Source organism: Lithobates pipiens, unplaced genomic scaffold, assembly GCF_037356315.1.
Source record: "Lithobates pipiens isolate NorthernLeopardFrog02 unplaced genomic scaffold, aLitPip1_a1.2 Scaffold_23, whole genome shotgun sequence".
In the NCBI taxonomy this organism is placed as follows: Eukaryota; Metazoa; Chordata; class Amphibia; order Anura; family Ranidae; genus Lithobates; species Lithobates pipiens.
In genome coordinates this window covers 232,747,300-232,769,009 of record NW_027507785.1, presented here as the reverse complement: position 1 = coordinate 232,769,009, position 21,710 = coordinate 232,747,300, and the positions used below count along the sequence as shown (strand labels likewise).

Genomic DNA, 21,710 nt, shown 5'->3' with positions numbered 1-21,710 from the left:
TAAAAAAGTTTTATTCACTTGCATTTTCTACTTTAGTATAGCATTAGGAAGTATTTTGCCCTGAACACACAACCGGTTTTCCCGTCGGAATAACTCCGACGGAGTTCCGTTGAAGCTGTCTTGTGTACACACGATCACAGCAAATTCTTACCGTCAAGAATGCGGTGACGTACAACACGTACGACAGGACTAAAAGAAGGAAGTTCAAAAGCCAGTAGCCAATACTTGCTTCAGAGCATACACCATTTTTGGTAAGTCAGAACAGCATACAGACGAGCGATTTTCCCGACAGGAATTGGTTCAGTCGGAAAAATATAGAACATGTTCTTTTTCTAGGTCCATCAGAATTTTTAATGTAAAAAGTCCAATGGGGCACACACACAATCGGAATATATGATAAAAAGCTCCCGTCTGACTTTTTCTGTCGTAAATTTCGCTCGTGTGTACACGGCATTAGAAGTCCTGATAATTTTCACTGTTGTCCCAAGCTTTATTAGAGAGATTTGCCCTCACTTCCTGTCACGCTGGGTTTCACTAGACAGGAAGCAAGGGAAAGTGTGCAACAGGGATACTGACAGCAATAAAAACATTCAAGGAGATCGAGCCATACCTATCCTACTAAAGAAAGTTTTTCTTTTAATTTCTCTATGATTTACTGTTGAAAAGTGTTTCTCACTTCCTGTCTGGTAAAATGCAGGACAGGAAGTGGGGATCAATCTAGGAGCCTAGGAAAGTTCTACATTTTCTTCAAACATAGAAAATACATTTTGGCTTGATTGTACACTTTAAAGAGAACATGTATAGTAGGCATTTGAATTGGTGAGAATGTAACACGTCATTAAAAAAATTATTCAAGAGAAAATAAATCTTTAAGCAGCTGATTCCCTATACCATGAGGAAAATAAGAATTCCACACTTATGTAATATTTATGTTTGTGAACTGAACATTTTGACAAAAAAATGATAATAAATTAAACTCATGAAAATAAAAAATGATTCCCTGCTCGTGAACTGAACAGGTTGATGAGAATTTTCTCATGAGCTAAACCAACCGATTTAAAATAACCTATCAAATTTACAGCAGCATCACGTTACTATACAGCAACGCTGCTAAACAATTTGGCGATTATTATTTAATGGGGTCACATTAGTAATAACAAAATACCTTGAAGACAAATACTGCAATCCAATATTTGACTTACCTTCACCCACTTTGATGTCAATTCTTTTGGTCATTTTGACTTCTGTGAACGATGTAACAGCCCCATAGTTCCTCTGAGTCCACTGTAACAGGTGCTCATTCCCAGAAGGGAGGGGTCTTTCTTCTGTTTGTGCGGACAGAGAGAAGTTACCTACTTCAAACTGGACAGTTGAGCCACGTGATACCTAGAAGACAATACATTTATATGTTTTACTCGATGTTGGACAGGGAAGGTGTGGGGGTGGTGTTTGTAACTTATCAATTGGGGACTTTTTATGCACAGATAGAAAAAGTCCATACTGCGGTTTTTGCTTTAACACTGGCCACAACTAGCTTTATTATGCATCCAGTTTCAAGTTGACCATACACAGGAACATTTTTTTTGCTCAGCCTATAGGAACAAATTTCTCTGTCACATTTGACAGTGTAAATAGATGAATATTCTGCTGTGGCTATTGTATTTTGACAACCAGTGCTGCCAGATATCAGAAAACCTAAAGGCTCCTTTCACACGGGGCGGATCAGTGCTGATCCGCCCCATGGATATCCGCTTGCACAGCGGGGTATCACAGGAGGGATCTCCGCTGAGCAGGCAGAGGACAGGTCCGTCTCTGCATACTGCGCAGGGATGGACCTGTCACAGCGCCTCTCTCCCCTATGGGAGATCGAGTGACGACAGACAGCAGTGTCCGTCGTCACCTGATCCGATCCGGCTCGGATGTCAGCGGACATGTCACCGCTGACATCCGACGCTCCATACAGCTCTATGGAGCATCCATTCAGGTCCGCCTGAAAAACTGACCGGATCGTCCGTGTGAAAGGACCCAAACAGTGCCTGCATCTGATTGTAGAACACATCAAATTGGTGGCTTTTTATCTGACTGGATGCACACACTGTTCGGCGATAAATTTTCTGATTGGCTCCTTTGATTTTTTCAATTGAATGATGTAATGCAGGAGAGGTCTGACAAGACCACATGTGGAGTAAACTTCCCTAGGATCGTTGGGAATGACCTTTGCGCCATATATGGCCAGCTTTATGTACAACATAAGTACAGTACAGAGAACAAATAAATGTAAAATAAACTTATCTACGCAAAAAAGAAAAATCCCTTTCTTAATGGCCTCTGTCATCACACCAAGGTTGGCAGTTCCAAGAGAGCTTATAAAGGCAGCTAGGCAGCAATTATTGAGGTCTGTAACCAAAATTTTTCAAATAACCTATAACGTGTTCTGCTTGTTGAAAATGGGTTAATATGAAATATTCATATATAATATATAATTTATCTATCATTTATACAGTATCTCACAAAAGTGAGTACACCCCTCACATTTTTGTAAATATATCTTTTCGTGTGACAACACTGAAGAAATGACACTTTGCTACAATGTAAAGTAGTGAGTGTACAGCTTGTATAACAGTGTAAATTTGCTGTCCCCTCAAAATAACTCAACACACAGCCATTAATGTCTAAACCACTGGCAACCACTGGTGAGTACACCCCTAAGTGAAAATATCCAAATTGGGCCAATTTGGCATTTTCCATCCCCGGTGTCATGTGATACATTAGTGTTAGAAGGTCTCGGGTGTGAATGTGGAGCAGGTGTGTTAAATTTGGTGTTATCGCTCTCACTCTCTCATACTGGTCACTGGAAGTTCAACATGGCACCTCATGGCAAAGAACTGTCTGAGGATCTGAAAAAAAATTGTTGCTCTACATAAAGATGGCCAAGGCTATAAGAAGATTGTCAAGACCCTGAAACTGAGCTGCAACACAGTGACCAAGACCATACGGCAGTTTAACAGGACAGGTTCCACTCAGAACAGGCCTTGCCATGGTTGACCAAAGAAGTTGAATGCACATGCTCAGCGTCATATCCAGAGGTTGTCTTTGGGAGATACATGTATGAGTGCTGCCAACATTGCTGCAGAGGCTGAAGGTCTGCCTGTCAGTGCTCAGACCATACGCCGCACAGTGAATCAAATTGGTCTACATGGCTGTCTTTCCAGAAGGAATCCTCTTCTAAAAATGATGCACAGGAAAGCCCGCAAACAGTTTTCTGAAGACAAGCAGACTAAAGACATGGATTACTGGAACCATGTCCTGGGTTCTGATGAGACCAAGATAAACTTATTTGTTTCAGATGGTGTCAAGCATGTGTTGCGGCAACCAGGTGAGGAGTACAAAGATAAGTGTCTCTTGTCTACAGTCAAGCATGGTGATGGGAGTGTCTTGGTCTGGGGCTGCATGAGTGCTGCCGGCACTGGGGAGCTAAAGTTCATTGAGGGAACCATGAATGCCAACATGTACTGTGACATAACGAAGCAGAGCATGATCCCTTCCCTTCAAAGACTGGGCCTCGGGGCAGTATTCCAACATAACGACCCCAAACACATCTCCAAGACGACCACTGTCTTGCTAAAGAAGCTGAGGGTAAAAGGTGATGGACTGGCCAAGCATGTCTCTGACCTAAACCCGACTGAGCATCTGTGGGACATCCTTAAACGGAAGTTGGAGGAGCACAAGGTCTCTAACATCCACCAGCTCTGTGAGATCGTCTTGGAGGAGTAGAAGAGGATTCCAGTGGCAACCTATGTGTTGCTATGGCAATTTGTATAGTGCCTATTGCAATAATATGGAGTTAGATATATTAAAGAGCATATGTTTACAGAGGCTCTTCCCCTGCATTGATATGTACATAAACCAGTTGGATAGGTTTTGGAGCTGAGCAGAGGAAGTTGGTGTATTCAGGAAGTTGGTGGGAGGGGCTTGGGAGCTTTTGAACAAAACATGTGTTCAGACAAGAGATGTGTTTGGAAGGACAATGAGGAAAGACATGGCTACCAGAAGCTGGAGAGTTTTGGAGAACTTGAGTTGAACTGAGCAAGGAACCATGAAGGACATTACATCTTAAACACTAAGTTGAGTAACTGTTTAGTTTAATTAATGTGCACATGTGTGTATCCTACAGTTGTATGTGCAGTTTTCTTTTCTGTTTAGTAAAGCATTGATACACGACAGAAGTCTAAGCTTCTTTGGTTTTACTGTAAGAACTTTAATAGATAGACGCAAAGCAAAACAACATGTACTGTGGCATACTGAAGCAGAGCATGATCCCTTCTCCTCGGAGACTGGGCCGCAGGGCAGTATTCTAACATGATAATAACCCCAAACACACCTCCAAGATGACCACTGCCTAAGGGTAAAGGTGATGGATTGGCCAAGCATGTCTCCAGACCTAAATCCTATTGAGCATCTGTGGGGCATCCTCCAGTGGAAGGTGGGGGAGTGCAAGGTCTTTAACATCTGCCAACTCCGTGATGTCATCATGGAGGTGTGAAAGAGGACTCCAGTAGCAACCTGTGAAGCTCTGGTGAACTCCATGCCCAAGAGGGTTAAGGCAGTGCTAGAAAATAATGGTGGCCACACAAAATATTGAAATTTTGGGCCCAATTTGTACATTTTTACTTAGGGGTGTACTCAATTTTGTTGCCAGCGGTTTAGACATTAATGGCTGTGTGTTGAGTTATCACATGAAAAGATATAATAGAATATTTCCAAAAAGGTGAGGGATGTACTCACTTCTGTGTAAAAAAAGTAAAATTGCCAAAAGTGCTAACAGATATCTGACAAGTTTAAACACGTGAAAGGCGAACTCTAAAATATTCCTTTGTATAACTATCAGCTTTTAATTTACCTAAGCAAGAAAAAAAAGAGCCTTATTTTTTCCTAACACTTGCTGATTTCAAGCATTTTAAATCACTCTAGGGAACTGCAGCTAAGGTGTTTTATCAAAGCTATCACACACTATTATTCTGAAGCTCTTGGAAAGTTACAACATGAGTCAGATGTTATGACAGCATCGACTCTGATTGTTACTCTAAGCAATAAGAAATTATGGAGTGTTTGGATATTTTATCAAACGCAATGCCAAAACACAATGCTGATTCCCGAAGAAAGAAGTGCCTTTTTTAAAAAGAAACCTGGACAAAAAAAAAAGTTAATGTGAATGAGTTGGTACCAACATTCAAAATGACATTAAACAACCCATTATAAATATCTTTCAAAAAAAGATTCACTGTACTAAAAGTGCGAGATGCAACTTTTCATTTTATAAACAAAAAAACCCCCCCAAAAAAACAGAATATTGAAGATATTTTAGTATTGGTCGCTCATGTGGAAACATTGGACTATCTCTATGAATAAAAAATGATATCCTTTTATTTCATTGGATCAAATAAGTGTAAACTAACATAGACATGGCATGACAGGCATTTAAAAAGCTGTAATTTCAGCCTAAAGGCCCTAAAATGTATGTGAACCCTATCACTGAACTTCTTTTATTTGGTCCCTTTTGGTCTGTTAAATATACCATTGAAAGTGTTTTTTCATAGCTGTTTGATAAGTTCAAGATATAAACCAGTTGATCTTGCCAGGAATCTTGTGAGCTGGTAACTTTCTGAGCTCTCTGCCTGTGCTGACTATTATCAATTACATTGTTCCCAGCTATCTATGAGAACTACAAAAACACAGCCCTCTATATTACGGAAAGCAGGAGAAAGGAGGGGTTTCTGTTGTCCTAATACAGAAGGGTGAGTGCATTATCACCCTGGGGCAAAAAGTGTGTTACTGGCAGACTCCCCAGGTGAAAATAGAGGTAAAATGCTTGAAAAATGTAAAACAAATGCATCCACCCCATCTAAGGACTAGTAAGTTAAAGATTGTTTTGGGTTTTGCGTGAGCTTAAAGCCTAAATGGTGCTAAAGTGTTCGCAGGGTGGTGATTCTCAAATATGAAACAAAAAGTTGGAAGCAAGTTCCAAGGTTTCCACCAATACAATAAAAAAAGGAGAGGTGGGAGAGCCCCTACTTAACTCAACTTACTCAGCTTACATTTGCCAAGGTTGGGAATAACCAAGCTGTGTGATAGATGCAACCTTCCTCTGTACTGCATTATTCTTTGTATCTACTGAAATGATATATAAAGAACATTCTCAATGAGCAACTTGAGCCCCAACATTGCCTTCGTCTCTGGATGGACTTACTGAAGGCTGTACCTGGAGAGATCCTGCATATAACTATATGAAACTACGTTTAAAGCCATTCATAGAAAAACAATTCTGCAACAATATAATGCTAAGGTAATTCTCCTACACTGTAATTACATATAATACCATGGACACTGTGACTATAAGAGACTACAAGAAAAAGACACTCCCCCTGCATACTTCAACAAAGAGACCACAAAATCTTCTATGCTGTAATTACACATAATGTTGTGGGTAATATGACTACAAATCTACTATCCTATAATGTAATTGTATATAATACTAAGGGTACTGCCTACAGTATGTAAAGCAATTACATACAGCAAGAGTATAGATTCTTCTATACTGCTATTAAACATAACAGACATAATAATCTTAGAATAATATTTACTTATGTATGCTATCCACTATTATATCTACATATAGTACTGTGATTAGTCTAAGGTGATTGCAAAAGCATTTTTTTCTTTTAAGTAACAAACAGGTTTATGCTTACCTGCTCTGTGCAATGGAATTGCACAGAAGGGCCCGAACCTATTCTTCTCAGGTCCCCTGCCAGCACTCGTGGCTTCTCCTCTGCAGCAAGTGCCCCATTGGAAGCCAGTAGGAATTGGCTCCGTTCCCCCACTCCCTCGTCACTGGCTTTGATTGACAGCAGCGGGAGCCAAAGCCAGTGAGACCCGGAAGTGAGGGAAGAGATGAACTGCAGATGTGCACAGCGCTGGATGGAATAAGGGCTCAGGTAAGTAAAAGGGCGGGGGCGTGAGGGCGGGCGATACTGATGCATAAACATGTTTTACCTTAATGCAAGCTTAATTAGAGCAGCCCTGATCCTTGTCTGCTTGCTGTGGGGGCACTCGTGCTTGCTCACTCCTGATCCGGCTCTCTGCGTCCATAGGACAGAGAGAGCATGGCTCAGCCCCATCCCCTGCTCATGCCTCACTGGCTGTGATTGACAGCAGCGGGAGCCAATGCTGCTGCATCTCAGCCAATCAGGAGGGAGAGAGCCAGGAGAGCCTCGGGGTCTCCTGCACATTGCTGGATCGAGATTGAACTTCCGAAAGTATTAGGGGGTGCTGAGAGGGGAACTGCACACTGAAGATAAAAAAACATTCAGCCATTACAACCACTTTAAGGAGAAGCGTTTTTTGCAACCTGTGTCCTCATTGGAGAGGTTTGCCATAATTTTCTGTCTTGACTGGACCACAGTATAAAGCAGATGAGAATCTTTCTCTTGCGCCGTTTGCTCAGACATTTTTTTTTTAGAGGTTTTTATCTTGAGTTAGACTTGAATTACACATAATGGGATGAGCATTGTAACTATAAGAGCATAGTATGTTTCATCTGTATCTAGAAGACCCTGGATTCCTATGATATATAACACCACAAGAACATTGAACGAGGTACGATGCACATGGAACCATGGGACGTGTAAGAGCACATTTTTACACTGCAATTACACCCAGTACCATTGGTACTTATACTAAAGAAACAATATAAGCCTATGATAATGTACAGTTTGTAATTGCTTGCGCACAGCAAGATGTACACTGTAATTGTAGTGGAACACTTAGTATGCAATAACTACTTGGAAATTGTAACCTACAAAAACACTTTCCACTCAGTACACAGCAATAGTAGGATGGATTTAAAAATGCAAAACTCACACCTGAAGAGTATATCCAAAACCAAAACAAAGATTTAGAGAAGTGGGAAGGATAAAACTGCTGTTTTTTTTGTCATCCTGTCCTGCACACTCAACCGCAAACGACAGAATATCTTTTTACTGTAAGGGAATTCTCCTTTTAGACAGCTGTCACAAAAGTGTTGTTCTGCTGGAAACTCAAAATTTGGGATTTGTGGTCATTGTTATCTCCAGTGATGTTGATGATCAGGGCAATTAAGGTGAATCTTCCTAAAAGAGAAACAGACAGCAATACAAAAACAGACAAGGGTTCTAACACCTCAATACTCTATCCAGATCTTAAAGTGGAAGTAAACCCATCAATTTAAACAGTTAAAAAAAAGGCATGCCGGGAATGCTAACTGCACATTGGCTGTGCTCTCAGCCAAACTATCAAACCATCCAATGGCTGATGTCATAACGAATCACATGTGCAGCACCATAGCAGTTGAAGATTAAACAGAGGCAAAGATGGCAGCTTCCTTGGCTGAAAATGATAGGGGAGTTTACTTCCACTTTAAAAAAATAAAAGTTTTCCTTTAGTTATACTTTAAATTGCCCAAAGGCATCTTGAATTTCTCAAGAATTAAATGACATATTTGCTGCCAAAGCTAGCCAAATACGTTAAGATTTATCTTGTCAAGCCCTTAATAAGAGAAATCACGTGATTCCTCAATCTATGCTAAGCACCTGGGGCTGTCAGAATACTTAAACAGTGCCTGAAAAATCAACTTTTGTTGAGCCGGGTGGTGCCAACAGGGTCACCCAAAGAATAAATATTGGTTGATTCAGCAGGAATTACCTGAAATTCAATGCAGAAGTTTGTAAGTAATTTAGTCACCAGAATCTACCTGTAACTGAAATCTCAACTCTGTCTAATTGATGTTTTAGGCTGGGTTTACACAGTAGCATGGAGCGGCTCACAGCAGGGGTCTGGTGAGTCCCCATTCACCGGTTCAGGTCCAATTTCAGCCCGAATTTTTGGCTGACTTCGGACCTGAAATGGACCAAAAGACGGACTCCTGTGCAATTCATTCCGGAGATGTGTGAACCAGCTCCATAGAGAGCCAGTCACAATCTCCTGAAATGTGAATTGGATGTGATACAGTGATGCTGATAATAGTACTATGACGACTTAACAACAGTACAGAAAGCCCAATATCCAGCAGCATCCAATCAGCCTTTCAGTGATTCTGATTTCAGATAATTGATTAGTTGCCTTTGGTTAATGCCTATGTATCCCCAATGCGCTTTACACTTCTTTATTACATAAGCCATGGCTACTATATATAAAAGTATAGCAGTAGATTGTGGTTTAATAAAATAATCTATGCAGAAGTAACTTGCCATATTGCTTTCCCAATGCAGGAAAGTTAAATATAAAAAAAGAAAATTATATTCCTACTAGCCTCTAGTTATTGTATGAAAACAGCAATAATATATCAAAAACACTTCATTGTGTGTCTCAGAAGTGGATGAATTATACATCAGATAAATACCACAACTGAAGCTCGTGTTTTCCTGGACAGGAATACGCATTCACTGGCCAACTGGAGGTGAAAATGGCTCATGGGTCAATTTTGAAATGTAATTATGGAGTCATTTTACAAGATAAGAACCAGCACTCCAGCCCCGGCCTTTGGAATCACAGAGTGATCAGCTAAGCAGACACGATTCAACTGCTGAAAAGCCTAGCATGTGGAAGACCTTTCAGTAAACAAGCAGAAATTCATTAAATTGTTTAACAATCGTTTCCAAGTCTATGGGGGTCTTTACATCCAACATTCCAAATAACTAAAGAGATAATTTTAAGTCAGTTGATTGGTTGTGTTTACATTTTTTACAATGCACACATCTTGACTGACTTCCATACCCAAGTTGCCATGAAACAAGGTTACTATGAAAAAACTAATTCTGTACAGAAATGATACATCAAATCACATAATAGCCTATCAACATAAAATACCTATACCTCTAAAGTCACTGATGAACTACAAACCCCAGCATCTAATGTCAGGCAGCACACTTCCTACAAGCTGATAATTCAAACCACACTTGTATCTTGGGAGTCGATTACAGATAAATTTATTAAACTACCATGCTAAATAGATCATAAAAAAGTCATGTTGCATTGACAACGTTATATTTATCCAGCAGGAAAGAAATGTCTGTGGGATGCAGTAATAAACAGTCTGATACCATAACAACAAATCTAAACCATTGCTAAATCTAAAAGTAAGACTAGGATGGAATGCGCAAACCTCAATTGGAGTTTTACGGTAGAGCTTCAAGATTAAGGAAAGATAAAAGTTCTTGATTATATCACAAAGAAGGTTTCTTTTTTAGCAACCGTACCCTCTTTTTATAGTGTGTGTTTTGGGGTAAAGGTGGAGGGGGGGCTGGTATGGTAAAGAGGTCAAATGACCATGACAGATAAAACTGAAACACAGGCAAAAAATGCATGCAGGTAAATAGCTGCTTTCCTATGATGAGGTTATGTTTTTTTTACTGAAAAATTTGTAAGACAAAAAAAAACTTTTGGGTCAGTTGCAGGAAGGTAAATCTGTTGAAAGGTTCCTATAGATTTAGGCACACTTATGCAAATTGAATGAAGGTTTCTCGCCTTCTATTCGCATCACAATGGAGCCGGTTTACACATCTCCGGAGCACACAGCAGAAGGGTCCTATGCTTCTTTGGCTCCGTTTCAGGTCAGAAATCAAGCAGAAACTCTGACCTAATTTGGACCTGAAACGGTGAATAAGGACACACCGGACCACCTGCTGTGCCCAGCCCCACACATAGTGTGAACCTAGCCTGAGGAGGATGGTCCCTCTGCGGGCACAGCCACATGCCAACAATTATACAGCCAGGAATGCTTTTTGACTGACTCATTTTATGTTTACGCAGAGGGGATTTTTCACTAAGGTATCAACAGGCATTATAATACAATTGGTAGCAACAGTGTGGACACTAAATGATGTTTCAAATGATCCTTTCTCACCTAATGGTGCCAAGACATTTATTCCCATATCATTCAAATTATGTAAACAGTCAAGATTCAACCAGCTCTTCTATACATTTGTTGCCTGTTCTGTACATTTATTCCCATATCATTCAGATCACGTGAATGGCCAGATTCAACCAACTGCTCTACAAACTAGTCGAAAACAAAGTTATTAAACAGCATTGAGTGTCTGTGGTTACTTTTCTATAAGAGTATCTGATATTCTGTAATGAAGAAATCAGTGGAGTGTTAAAGTGATTGTAAGGGTTCGTTTTTGTTTGTTGTAAATAACAAGCATATCATACTTACCTCCACTGTGCAGCTCGTTTTGCACAGAGTGGCCCTGAACCTCGTCTCCTGGGGTCCCTCAGCGGCTCTCGCGGCTCCTCCCCACATCAGATAACCCCCTAGGAGAAGCACTCTACCGAGGGGGTTACCTTGCAGGCACGCTCCAGAGTCCAGCATTCGACGTCCATAGCCGCTGAATGTATGACTCGGCCCTGCCCCCCTGGAGCATGCGTCACTGGATTTGATTGACAGCAGCGGGAGCCAATGGCTGCACTGCCATCAATCTATCCATTAAAGTACTGAGAACCCCGGGAAGAGAGAGACCATGCGTCCCCACTAGGTCAAGCTCAAGGGCTCAGGTAAGTAAAACGGGGGGGGGGGAGGGGGGGACGGTCACTGCCAGGTGTTTTTTCACCTTAATGCATAGGATTTACAACCTCTTTAAGGGCAACTTCATCCAAAACATTTTGGTGTTGATTATTAAGGGTCTAAATGCTTTCTGTGTTCACTTGAAGAGATTTTCACTCCACTTCCTGTTGCATCTGACACGATTACAGGAACAAGAAATCAGAGAAATCACTCCAGGGAGTCAAAGACAGCAATAAAAACCTGACAGATAAACCTTCTAAACTATTAAAAAATAGTGTTCCCATTGAGTATATTTTCTTTTTATTTCCCAATTTGTCTGCTGTACTTTAGTTAGAAAAGATTTATGTTTATTTCTGCCCAATGTGGACACAGACAGCAACAAGAATTCAAAGTTTTCCTGTTCTGTCCAAAACTAAATGAAAGTTTTATCTGGAATTTGTGGTCTTATTTACTTTAAAGACAAATACAACAATCTAGGAAAGCCTATCCCTACCAGGGCTCAATGGAATCCTATGGTACCTTGAAAGGTTGCTAAGGGTTCATTGGGCAGAGAGCAAATTCTGCTTCTCAAATAAGTAGCCATTAACATCAATTATCTTTTTTGCTATGTTTTAGGTGAGTGCCCCCCCCGACCAACACTCTAAAGTGCATTCTTCCCATTGACCACCAATATAGGAAGCATTCTTTCAATCTTTCGACCAGCAGTGTAAGGGAACCTTCTATCACTGTTAACTAGTTTAAGGCTCCTTAATGTCGTTTATCACCAATACAATGGGGCCCTTCTCCCACTGCCTACTAGTTTAAGGGGCCCTTATGTCATCAACCAACAATGTAGGGGGGGGGGGGTACTTTCCTCTGTCAACCAATGTGAAAGAACAATACAGTTTTCACTGTCTGTGTTTCTTTTCTTGCTATTATTATTAATATAATTGTTTTAATTCATTATTATGATTACGTAAAATAATTTGTTATATAGAGCAACCCTGAGTGCTAAAAATGCAAATGCTTATTCTATTATTTATTCCTAGCAGGGTGTGTTACGTCAGTATGTATATATATAGAAAGATTTTTTTCAGACTTACATAAAATACATCTGTTGTTTTTCAGGCGTAAATGCCATCAGATTTTCTTGTGGGAACACCACTCAAATAAATGCCATTGGAACAATGTTTGCACATGAGTAGTACACATGATTAATAAGCCCATGTGGGAATAGGGGGACTTCAACTTGGGATGACATTATCGGGTGGATTTATTAAAGGCAAACAGACTCTACACTTAACAAGAACAGTTGACTCTGCAAGTGCAGTTGCTCCAGAGCTTAGTAAATGAGGGGAAGCTCTGCTGACTTCTATCATCCAATCAATCAATTTTTGAAAGCAAAAATGCACTTTTTTTAATTTTCTTTGCATGTGATTGGGTACTCTGTGCAAAGTGAAGCTTCATCTCATTTACTAAGCCCTGGAGTAGCTGCACATACAAACTGTACAGTCTATTTGGCATTGGTAAATCCACCCCTCTATCTAGACCACAAGTGAACCAGATCAACATACCACTTTTCTTTGAAAGTTTAATGCCTGAAGTCCTGTTCAAGTAGAAAATTGTGGACCAGCTATACTGCATACATATTATTGGCAATATTAATTTGCTATGAAAGGCTAGTTAGCGTGTAGGTGTGTACAGGCATACCCCACTTATAAGTACACAATGGGGTTTATTTACTAAAGCTGGAAAGTGAAAAATCAGGCTCCCTTCTGCATAGAAACCAACGAGCTTCTAACCCCAGCTTTGGTAATAAAACCTGGAAGCTCATTGGTTTCTATGTAGAAGTGAGCCTGCACTTTTCAGCTTTAGTAAATAAACCCCATTGTGTACTTAAAAGTGGGGTATGCCTGTATGCATGTTTCCTCACTTACCGCAAAGTAGCTGAAAAGATACACGCAAGACAGGGAAACCTAAGAGTTATTTCATGGGTTCCTCCGTGTTAAAGGGGTTGGAAACGTCTGATCTACGACCAAAGCAAGCTAAAATAAAGGGCACTGATCCAGTCATGAACTTGGGTGCGTTGGATAAAACAGTATCAAGCAACCATTATCATTATTATGAGAAGATTACTATTCATAACAGGTGAATTGGTGGCACGAGAAAAGCTGATCAAAGCAGAGGTACTCCAGAGAAATTCCTGAAATTTTGGCAAGAGTGATTAGAGATGCTTGGGTGGGTCCTACCACAGATTGCATATTACAAATGTCATGAATAATAACTAGTTGATTTTTTGTGCTTGGTGGTTGGGTGAGGGGAGAATTATGAACATGTTGTGGAATATAACAATGAATCAAGTGTCTACAGTTTTATGATCTTTATGCTTTATTTCTATTGTAACTTAAATGAATGTGTCATGATCTTTTGTACAATGTATTCAACTTTGGGATACAGGCAGTGGAAATGGGGATAGTTTTGAAGTTTTACAAATGTTTTAAACTATCAATAATTTTTTTTTAAATTAAAATAAAGGGCAATGTTATTTGAATAACTTGAACAAACCCATAAGTGTATGGTTAGTAGTTAGGGGAAGCATAACTGGCGAATCTGGTACCAGTGGAAGCTAACACTTAGTTTACCAAAACTACTGGTTTCCATACACATGGGATTCCGTTTTCTATTAACAATTTTGCTGTGTGAGTTTGGAGCAAGAGCAAATGCTATTAAATAAAGTATTTGAGTCACTTTTCTGGCAATATTTATATAATCATATACTGTATATGCATCAGATAAAAAAAAGCCTTGCTCACAGTTATGGTAGCTCTACCAAAACATACAACAGATTCAGGTACTTCTTAATAGGTGCAGGCAAATTAATAAAGTAACATAATCTCCACCATATTCAAAAATAATTACCTCCCACTCATAGATAATAAAACTGGAAGGAAATTACGGCCAAATCTCAGTTGGCATATAGAAACAGGCAGAGTGCCTGTCTCTGTATGCTATGTAGCAGGGTGGCTTGTTTGTCAGCACTATCCTCTCCCTCCCCCTCCTGCTACTATTTGTCGAAGACGCTGTCAGCTTTACAGCTGTCAGGCCTCTAGCAACCAGTGACATGGACAATGGAAGCAGCCTGATGTAGAAGCTGAGGGACTAGTTCCCCAGCAAGTCCCCTCTCCCCCTGTGATTGACAGCTACCAATGGGTGGATTCCATGGCCTATAGCAGGTTGTCTGTGGTCCACCCACTGCCTGCTGTTAATCCCTGTTAGTCACAGGGGGAGTCGATTTTATGGCAAACTATTATCTTATAAGCCCCCTAATGCACTGCCCATCCAGCTACAAAACTTCTTGACTAAAACAATCCAGCTAAGAAAACTCCTTGGGAGCTCAGCTGCATTAAGAATAGAATGTCCTTATGGGCACACCAGCCCCAGTGTGCCTATGCATCACAAATATTGGCGCTTATCCCAAATTCATGTACCCGTTTCCAACAGGTACATAAAGTTGCAGCAAGTACCAACATTTGTGGTTATGGCAGCAAGACAAAATTCTGTCGTCTATGACACCCTTTATGAATGCAGGACAAATAAATGGTTGACAGACCATTGTGAGCATTTCCAGGGCATTGCTCATGCACGTTTAAAGAGGAAGTAAACCCTTCCAAACAACTTGGACCCACAGGTAAGCCTAGATTAAGGCTTACCTGTAGGTCCAAGCAATATCTCCTAAACCTATATGGTATGAAAAAGAGGTTAAAAATATTCATAAGCCCCCCAAAAGACGTGCTGTTCTATTTCATAGATAATGATTTTAATCTAAAGACTCTCTAAAAAAACTATCAAAGTTGCTAACATATGAAATAAAGAGGGTGCATGTTTTCTTCTTGTTCCACGGTACAGGAGTGCGCCACTATAAACAACCCAGCGGAACCAGTAAAACAGATGTCAGCAGAGGACAGGCCAGGCCATATTCCTGCCATCCTAAAGTCAGGATGTTTAGATCTCCTTATGGGTTGTATTATAGTTTGACCAGACTTATATTTCTTATTAGAAATCTTGGCAATTGTAAAGGCAATTTAAAAGTAAAGAGTTTTGCTTCATCTGTCAATTCCATAAACTTTATTACAGCAGCTTAAGGTGATGGCAAGATACCAAACCTTTTATTATTACTGGATGTAAGTCAACTGCCTAGCTCAAAAAAAAAAAAGGACAAAACCACAATTTCCACACCTGCCATTGAGGCATGATCATCTTACATCACCAGCAGCTAAGTGTGGTACGATGCAAACATATTCTCATTATACACCCATCAACTACAAACTCTGTTAGATTTTGTTCAGTAAAGCACTGCAAATAACAATAAGTACACTGACATTAGGGCTCATTCAAACAGACAAAGAGAGCAAATCTCTGCAACTGGAAATGACAAGTGTTTGCAGACAGGGACAGATGGGAGACCATTTATGCAAGTAAATGCTCAGGGGTGTGGTTACCAGCATACAGCCACAGCCAGTAATCGAGCTATATAGGATGCAAAAAACGTGTTATTCTTGGGTACAGAGCTGCACTTTTTTTATGGTGTATGGCTCTCTGTGCCCATGAGAATGAGCCATATAAAGTGCAGTAGCTTACAGAAACAAATGAGGTTTCAGAGTACTATGTCAGGCCACTGAAAAATATATCTGATTGGTTGCTGGTGCCATTATTTTAGTACTGTATGTTTTTGTCCTTCATCCTGTCAGCTCACACATATACTTTTTATTTCCATCTTTAAATTGACTATGCTCTCTTTCTGTAAGAGAATGACAGTTCCTCTTTGTAGAGTCAGCCCTCCGCAACTAATTACATGTCCATGAATCACACATGCTTGTTGGATGCTCCCTCCTAAGAACCAGCATGTTCATTCCTGAGCAAGTTCCCGAGAGTGTTGACAAGTCCAAGCTAGCGCCTACACTTCAATCTTTCCCTCTAACACTATCTGGAGCCCAGCTGCCTCTTTCAGGTTCTTAAAGCCAGCCCCCGATGATATATGCCAGGCCTGGCCACCAGCTGTGAATCCCTGCTTCTGCAGCCTCCAGGGATATATGACAGGCGCAAGCAGGGACACATCATTTTTGGCTAGGCAACAATGGCGGTGGGGGGCGGGCTGTAAAAAAAAAAAAAAATGTAAAAGAAAAAAAAACACATATTTTGTAATGCATGGGGAGGGAAAGGTTGCAGGGAGCAAAACTCCCTTTTGGGAGTGAAGGTTCATTTTAAAGAGAGTCTGTCACAAATTTTAATAAAATGCAGGTAATATCACAGAAAAATCAAGTGTTTTAAATGCATACTTGCAGTGTCTTTCCTTTCCATACATTTTTTAAGTTGCTCTTTTGAATTTGCTAGCAAATTAGTCAATTTCTTAGCATATAATCCTCCCTTCTTTCACGTCATAGTCCATACTTAGAGAGTGATTCTATCCTATGACCTGCAAATATCTGGTAGTAAAGTGGAAGCCATGGATAAACTATGATTCCCATTCTCCCTTTTTTATGCAAATAAGACACATGGGCTAAGCAAGAGTGGGCATGGCTTGTGACCATCAGCAGTGAGGTAGCTATTGTTTATGCCCCCAGCCAACAATCCCCCCATGCCTGGCCATGCTTGATTTAATCATTGAGGACACAGCTGAAGCAAGGAGGGAACACTGCTAGACTTTGTATAGAGCAGATTTATGTGGTTTCTAGAGGAGCTAGCATTAAATGTAGAAGGCATGTAGAGCAAGCACATTATTTCAATTTTATATTTGCCTATACATTGCCTATAATTCTACTTTTTTTGTAATACAGGCAATTAAAAGCAGGTGTAGGTGAGATATGTCTCTGAAGATGTTACGGGTACACTTACTGTCCTATGTGTGTAGAAGATCTGTTGCTTCTAATAGGAAATTACATAGTAATGGTACATTTTTCAACAGATTGCTTACTTAAATGCGGCTAATAAATTCCTGTTGAACAGTCAAACTGTAAATTCTCAATATATGGATTATATAACATATTATATAACATTTATATAACATTTATAACATATAAAAATTTCAGCCAACGCAGTAAAGAGTAGATAAGAGGCTTGTAGTATCCACTTTAAAGCAGAATCACAGTATAAAACAAAGGGGTACATCTAAAATTTAAAGTTGCAATAACATTTCTTACACTGCTATAGCTCATAAAGACACAGAGCATACAGTGAAATGCATTTGCCATATATTTTAATGAATTGTTTATTACATCAGAAGATATTTTGCTTCTGAATCTGCAGTTTAGCAGTAGTTAAAATTACTGTAGGGATATGTCACAAGCTTTTAGCCGGTGTTAATGATGAACACCAGAGCAATACAACCATAACTTAGACTTTCTTTTGGGTTTCAGTCTCGAACAAGATTTATGGCCAAAGTTCTTTCATCTTAAATAAGTTTTATGATTTTTTATTTTATTTTGTGGAACATTGTAACAATATGATTACCTCTTAAAAGGTGACACGTATTCTGCGGGAAAAAAAATGTCTGTAAACTGATGCAGATCGGAATGTTGAAATCTGGATCATAAAATTTAGGAAAATGTCACAAAGTGGAAAGAACATCTGCTTCAGTTATTTAGATGACACCATCTGAGAAGACTGTCATACATGTACTGGCGTTTTGCTGCAGAAGAAGATATATTATTATTATTTTCAGTAATGAAAATAAAAATGACATTGTATCGTCCCCAGAACCTGCTGTCGTTTTATAAGTCCTGGAACCTTTTATAAGATGACAGGAGTGAGTGATACTTGTTGGATAAATGGCCACTCCAACATGTTCCACACATGTTATTCATCAAACAGATTTAGCTACTTGTTGTAAAGATAACCTTGTGATGTGTACTGCCAATACTGAATTTGATTTACCCCTAATATATCACAGATGATGAAAGAATCAACACTTAAATAGTTCTCTGTGGAAAGGTTGTGGCAAAAAAACTCAGACTAAATTTTTACTCCAGCTCTTACAGTAAGTCTGCAATATTAGGTGAACTGGGGAACCAGAGGGCTCTTGGAGTTTCATCATGTCATCAGCATAGTCCTAATCCAGTGGTCAATCATGATTGAAAATAATATGGGGGACATGACTGAGTTCTCTTGCTTTTGCTGCCTCGTGCGATTCAGATGATGTGCCAATTTATTTGTGAGGTTGCATAGGTAGCAGAGTAAAACTCCAGTTCTGGTTTTATGGCTGTAATGGCGATTGGCAGGATCTCCATGTGGAGTCTTGGACAACAGTAAAGACCCATTGTATTACTGAATACTGTCTCATTCTTGCCAAAACAGTGTTCTGTAAGCACACATTTTACTAATCAAAAGCTGAAAATAAAACTTTTACAACCATTACTTTTTGCACTGCAATATAATGGACTGAGTAGGTAATACTTGGCCAAGTAGTTACAAGAGATGTGCAAAATTCAAACATTGCTAATGAAGACCAGACAACTATTGGTCTTTGTGGGATTTCTCTGAAGGGTGGAAATGAATGCTTCGAACTGCTAGAAAATCTCTGCAAAATATATTCTATAGAAGAAAGGGAATAAGCTACACACCAGGCATGCTTAGTTCCCAATGTTTGGAGATAAGAAAGAGAGACACCTTTCAGCACAAAGTATGTGGACAAAGACACATCTCTGCCATGCCTCCATTTATGTTAACCACGGAGGATTATTGAAAAAAAAAATGATTGGCTAAAACCACCGGTTTCACCAGTTCTTTTCTCAATACTGCAATTTCCAAATAACAAATACAATACATTAGAGGAAAAATTTAGCTTAGTATTACACATTTTGGCATTTAACAGCTGTTTTTTTTTTTTTTTTAAAGAAGGACCCCAAGGAGGAATGAGGAAGGGATTTGGTTCCAAAACATGGTGCAGTCCATCCGAATTAGGGACAGTCGGAAGTTGGAAGTCACCACATCCTACTGGATAATTTAGGAAGATAATTTCCATTGGGCCTAGAACTTTTCAGCCCAAAAATGAATAGCCATCATGCAGGCTCCAGTACCTTCTGCAATCTCCCTGATTTAACTACAGATGCATTGCACACACAGTGAAAGTTTCCTTTGTGTATTGTGTGATTGTGTGTTTTTTGTATGTTGTATATTATGTTTTTTTGTGTTTTTTTTTATATTATGTGATTGCTTAAACTGGATACACCCATTGCTGCAATGCTACATATTCTAATGACACAAGAGATTAGTCAAATTGCTTTTACTGGGCTGTCTATGACTAACCTAACAGCCAACTCCAATCCAATGTCCAAAAATATTTAATTATGTTGAAGGCCATTAGTGCCTCAATAGGAATATCAACTTTCTTTACAGCTGTACAAAGTCAACACTATTTTAACTTTATTGTTATTATGTCACATGATAATCTCTGCATATAATCTGCAAGCTATGTAAATGGTGTGCTGAAAATAAAATATAAATTTCTACACTACCGAGTGTGGTGACAGCCAATACAAACACCACTTGTCCTTACATAGCATGTTGAACTAGGCAGCTGAAGGGATTGCATGTAACTAGGAAATATAAAACCAAGTCAAGCCATCAAAATGTGAAGAGAACCTATCTCTATAAAGAAATGTACACAATATTGATTCAACACTAGAGACATATCAAATAATGCAGCTAAGTATACATTCTGGAATAATCTGTAAAATATCTGTAATATTACTTGAAAAGACTGCCTACTATGTGTAGCAGTATTACCAAAAACAAGCTATATGTGCTTTATCACTAACATACAAAGCTCTGCTTGTTATGTTTTATAAATCAGGATGCCATTTACATTTTTTAATAATGTCAAAGAGTAAAGCTGACTATAAACAATAAAACATGGTAGGACTCGTATCTACAACTGACATTTTTTGGCAGTTTTATGCATATACAGTAAATGCTCATATACTAAATAAAGACAGACAAAACACATGGACCTTGTGCTTAATCAGTGAATAGTGCCAGCTGCCCCTTTAAAGTGCAATCTTTGCATTAGTGCCAAAGTGTGAACCAATATAAAGTGGTGAAATTTCTCTTTTTAGTGTAAAATTAATCTCCGTGTGTCAACATACAAAAAAGACTTATTTTTTTATATAAACAACGAAAACAAAAAATGCCTCTAATAAATGAAGTCCATGCACAAATAAAGACAACTGTGTAAATAAATTACTTTTAAGTCCCAGTGTCTACCAAAAAAAAAAAAAAAAAAAAAGTTTCAATCTATGTAAATATGCTTAAATTGAATTGCGTGTTCTTCTTCTTTATCACCACTATGCACTGCATTCCACCCAGTGCATAAAAAATTCTCACTCACCGAAAATGCATATATATGACTTCTTTCAGCAAGAAGGTCAAAAGTGCGCTTTGGATCAGTACCAAAATCATTCTTTTACTCTCACTCCAAGAATGGCAGGTCCACAGCTAGGTTCTTTGTTTAGCACAGGTTCTCCTCCTCATCACAACATCGCCAGGCAGATATGAACCAGAAAGTACTTATAGTGCAGTATTTATCAAAAAATAAATCGTCATATCACATAATAAAAGTTACACTCACATGTAAAAGTACCTCCACATGACACCAAAACAAACAGCCTTATTATTATATTATGGAACACCGCCACTTTGCTCTCACCTAGAACTGATATGCAATCTAATCACTGGATGCCTCAGTCAGGAACTGATGTCACTGGAACTGGAAGTGATGGCCGGGAAGTCCTGCCTCTTTACATGTTCCCAATACTGCATCTTCAGGAAGCTTTCTCTTCAGCTTCCTGAAGACGCGGTATTGGCGAAACACGTAGAGGTATGACATCCGGTTGTCACTTCCGGTTCCAGTGATGTTAGTTCTGGACTGCAGCATCTGGTAATTAGAACATACACTGGCTCTAGGTGAGAGCGGAGCAGCGGCGTTTCACATATCAATTTAAGGTTATCTGTTTTGGTGACATGTGGATGCACTTTTACATGTGAGTGTAAAACTATTTATTGTTGTATGAAGAAGAATTTAATAAATACTATAATGCTTTTCTGGTCCGTATGTGCCTGGTGATGTTGTGAGGAGGACCTG

At 39.4% G+C, this 21,710-nt stretch overlaps 1 protein-coding gene across 7 annotated transcripts in view; it reads right to left on the bottom strand.

Moving 5' to 3' along the window:
• TGFBR3 (transforming growth factor beta receptor 3) overlaps nucleotides 1-21,710 on the bottom strand; it is a 305,577-nt gene that overhangs the window by 106,973 nt on the left and 176,894 nt on the right. For all 7 annotated transcript variants that reach the window (XM_077452926.1, XM_077452929.1, XM_077452927.1 and 4 more), the window contains exon 5: nucleotides 1,203-1,386. In XM_077452926.1, coding sequence (XP_077309052.1) covers nucleotides 1,203-1,386 — 184 coding nt within the window. The remainder of the gene's footprint in view (nucleotides 1-1,202; nucleotides 1,387-21,710) is intronic.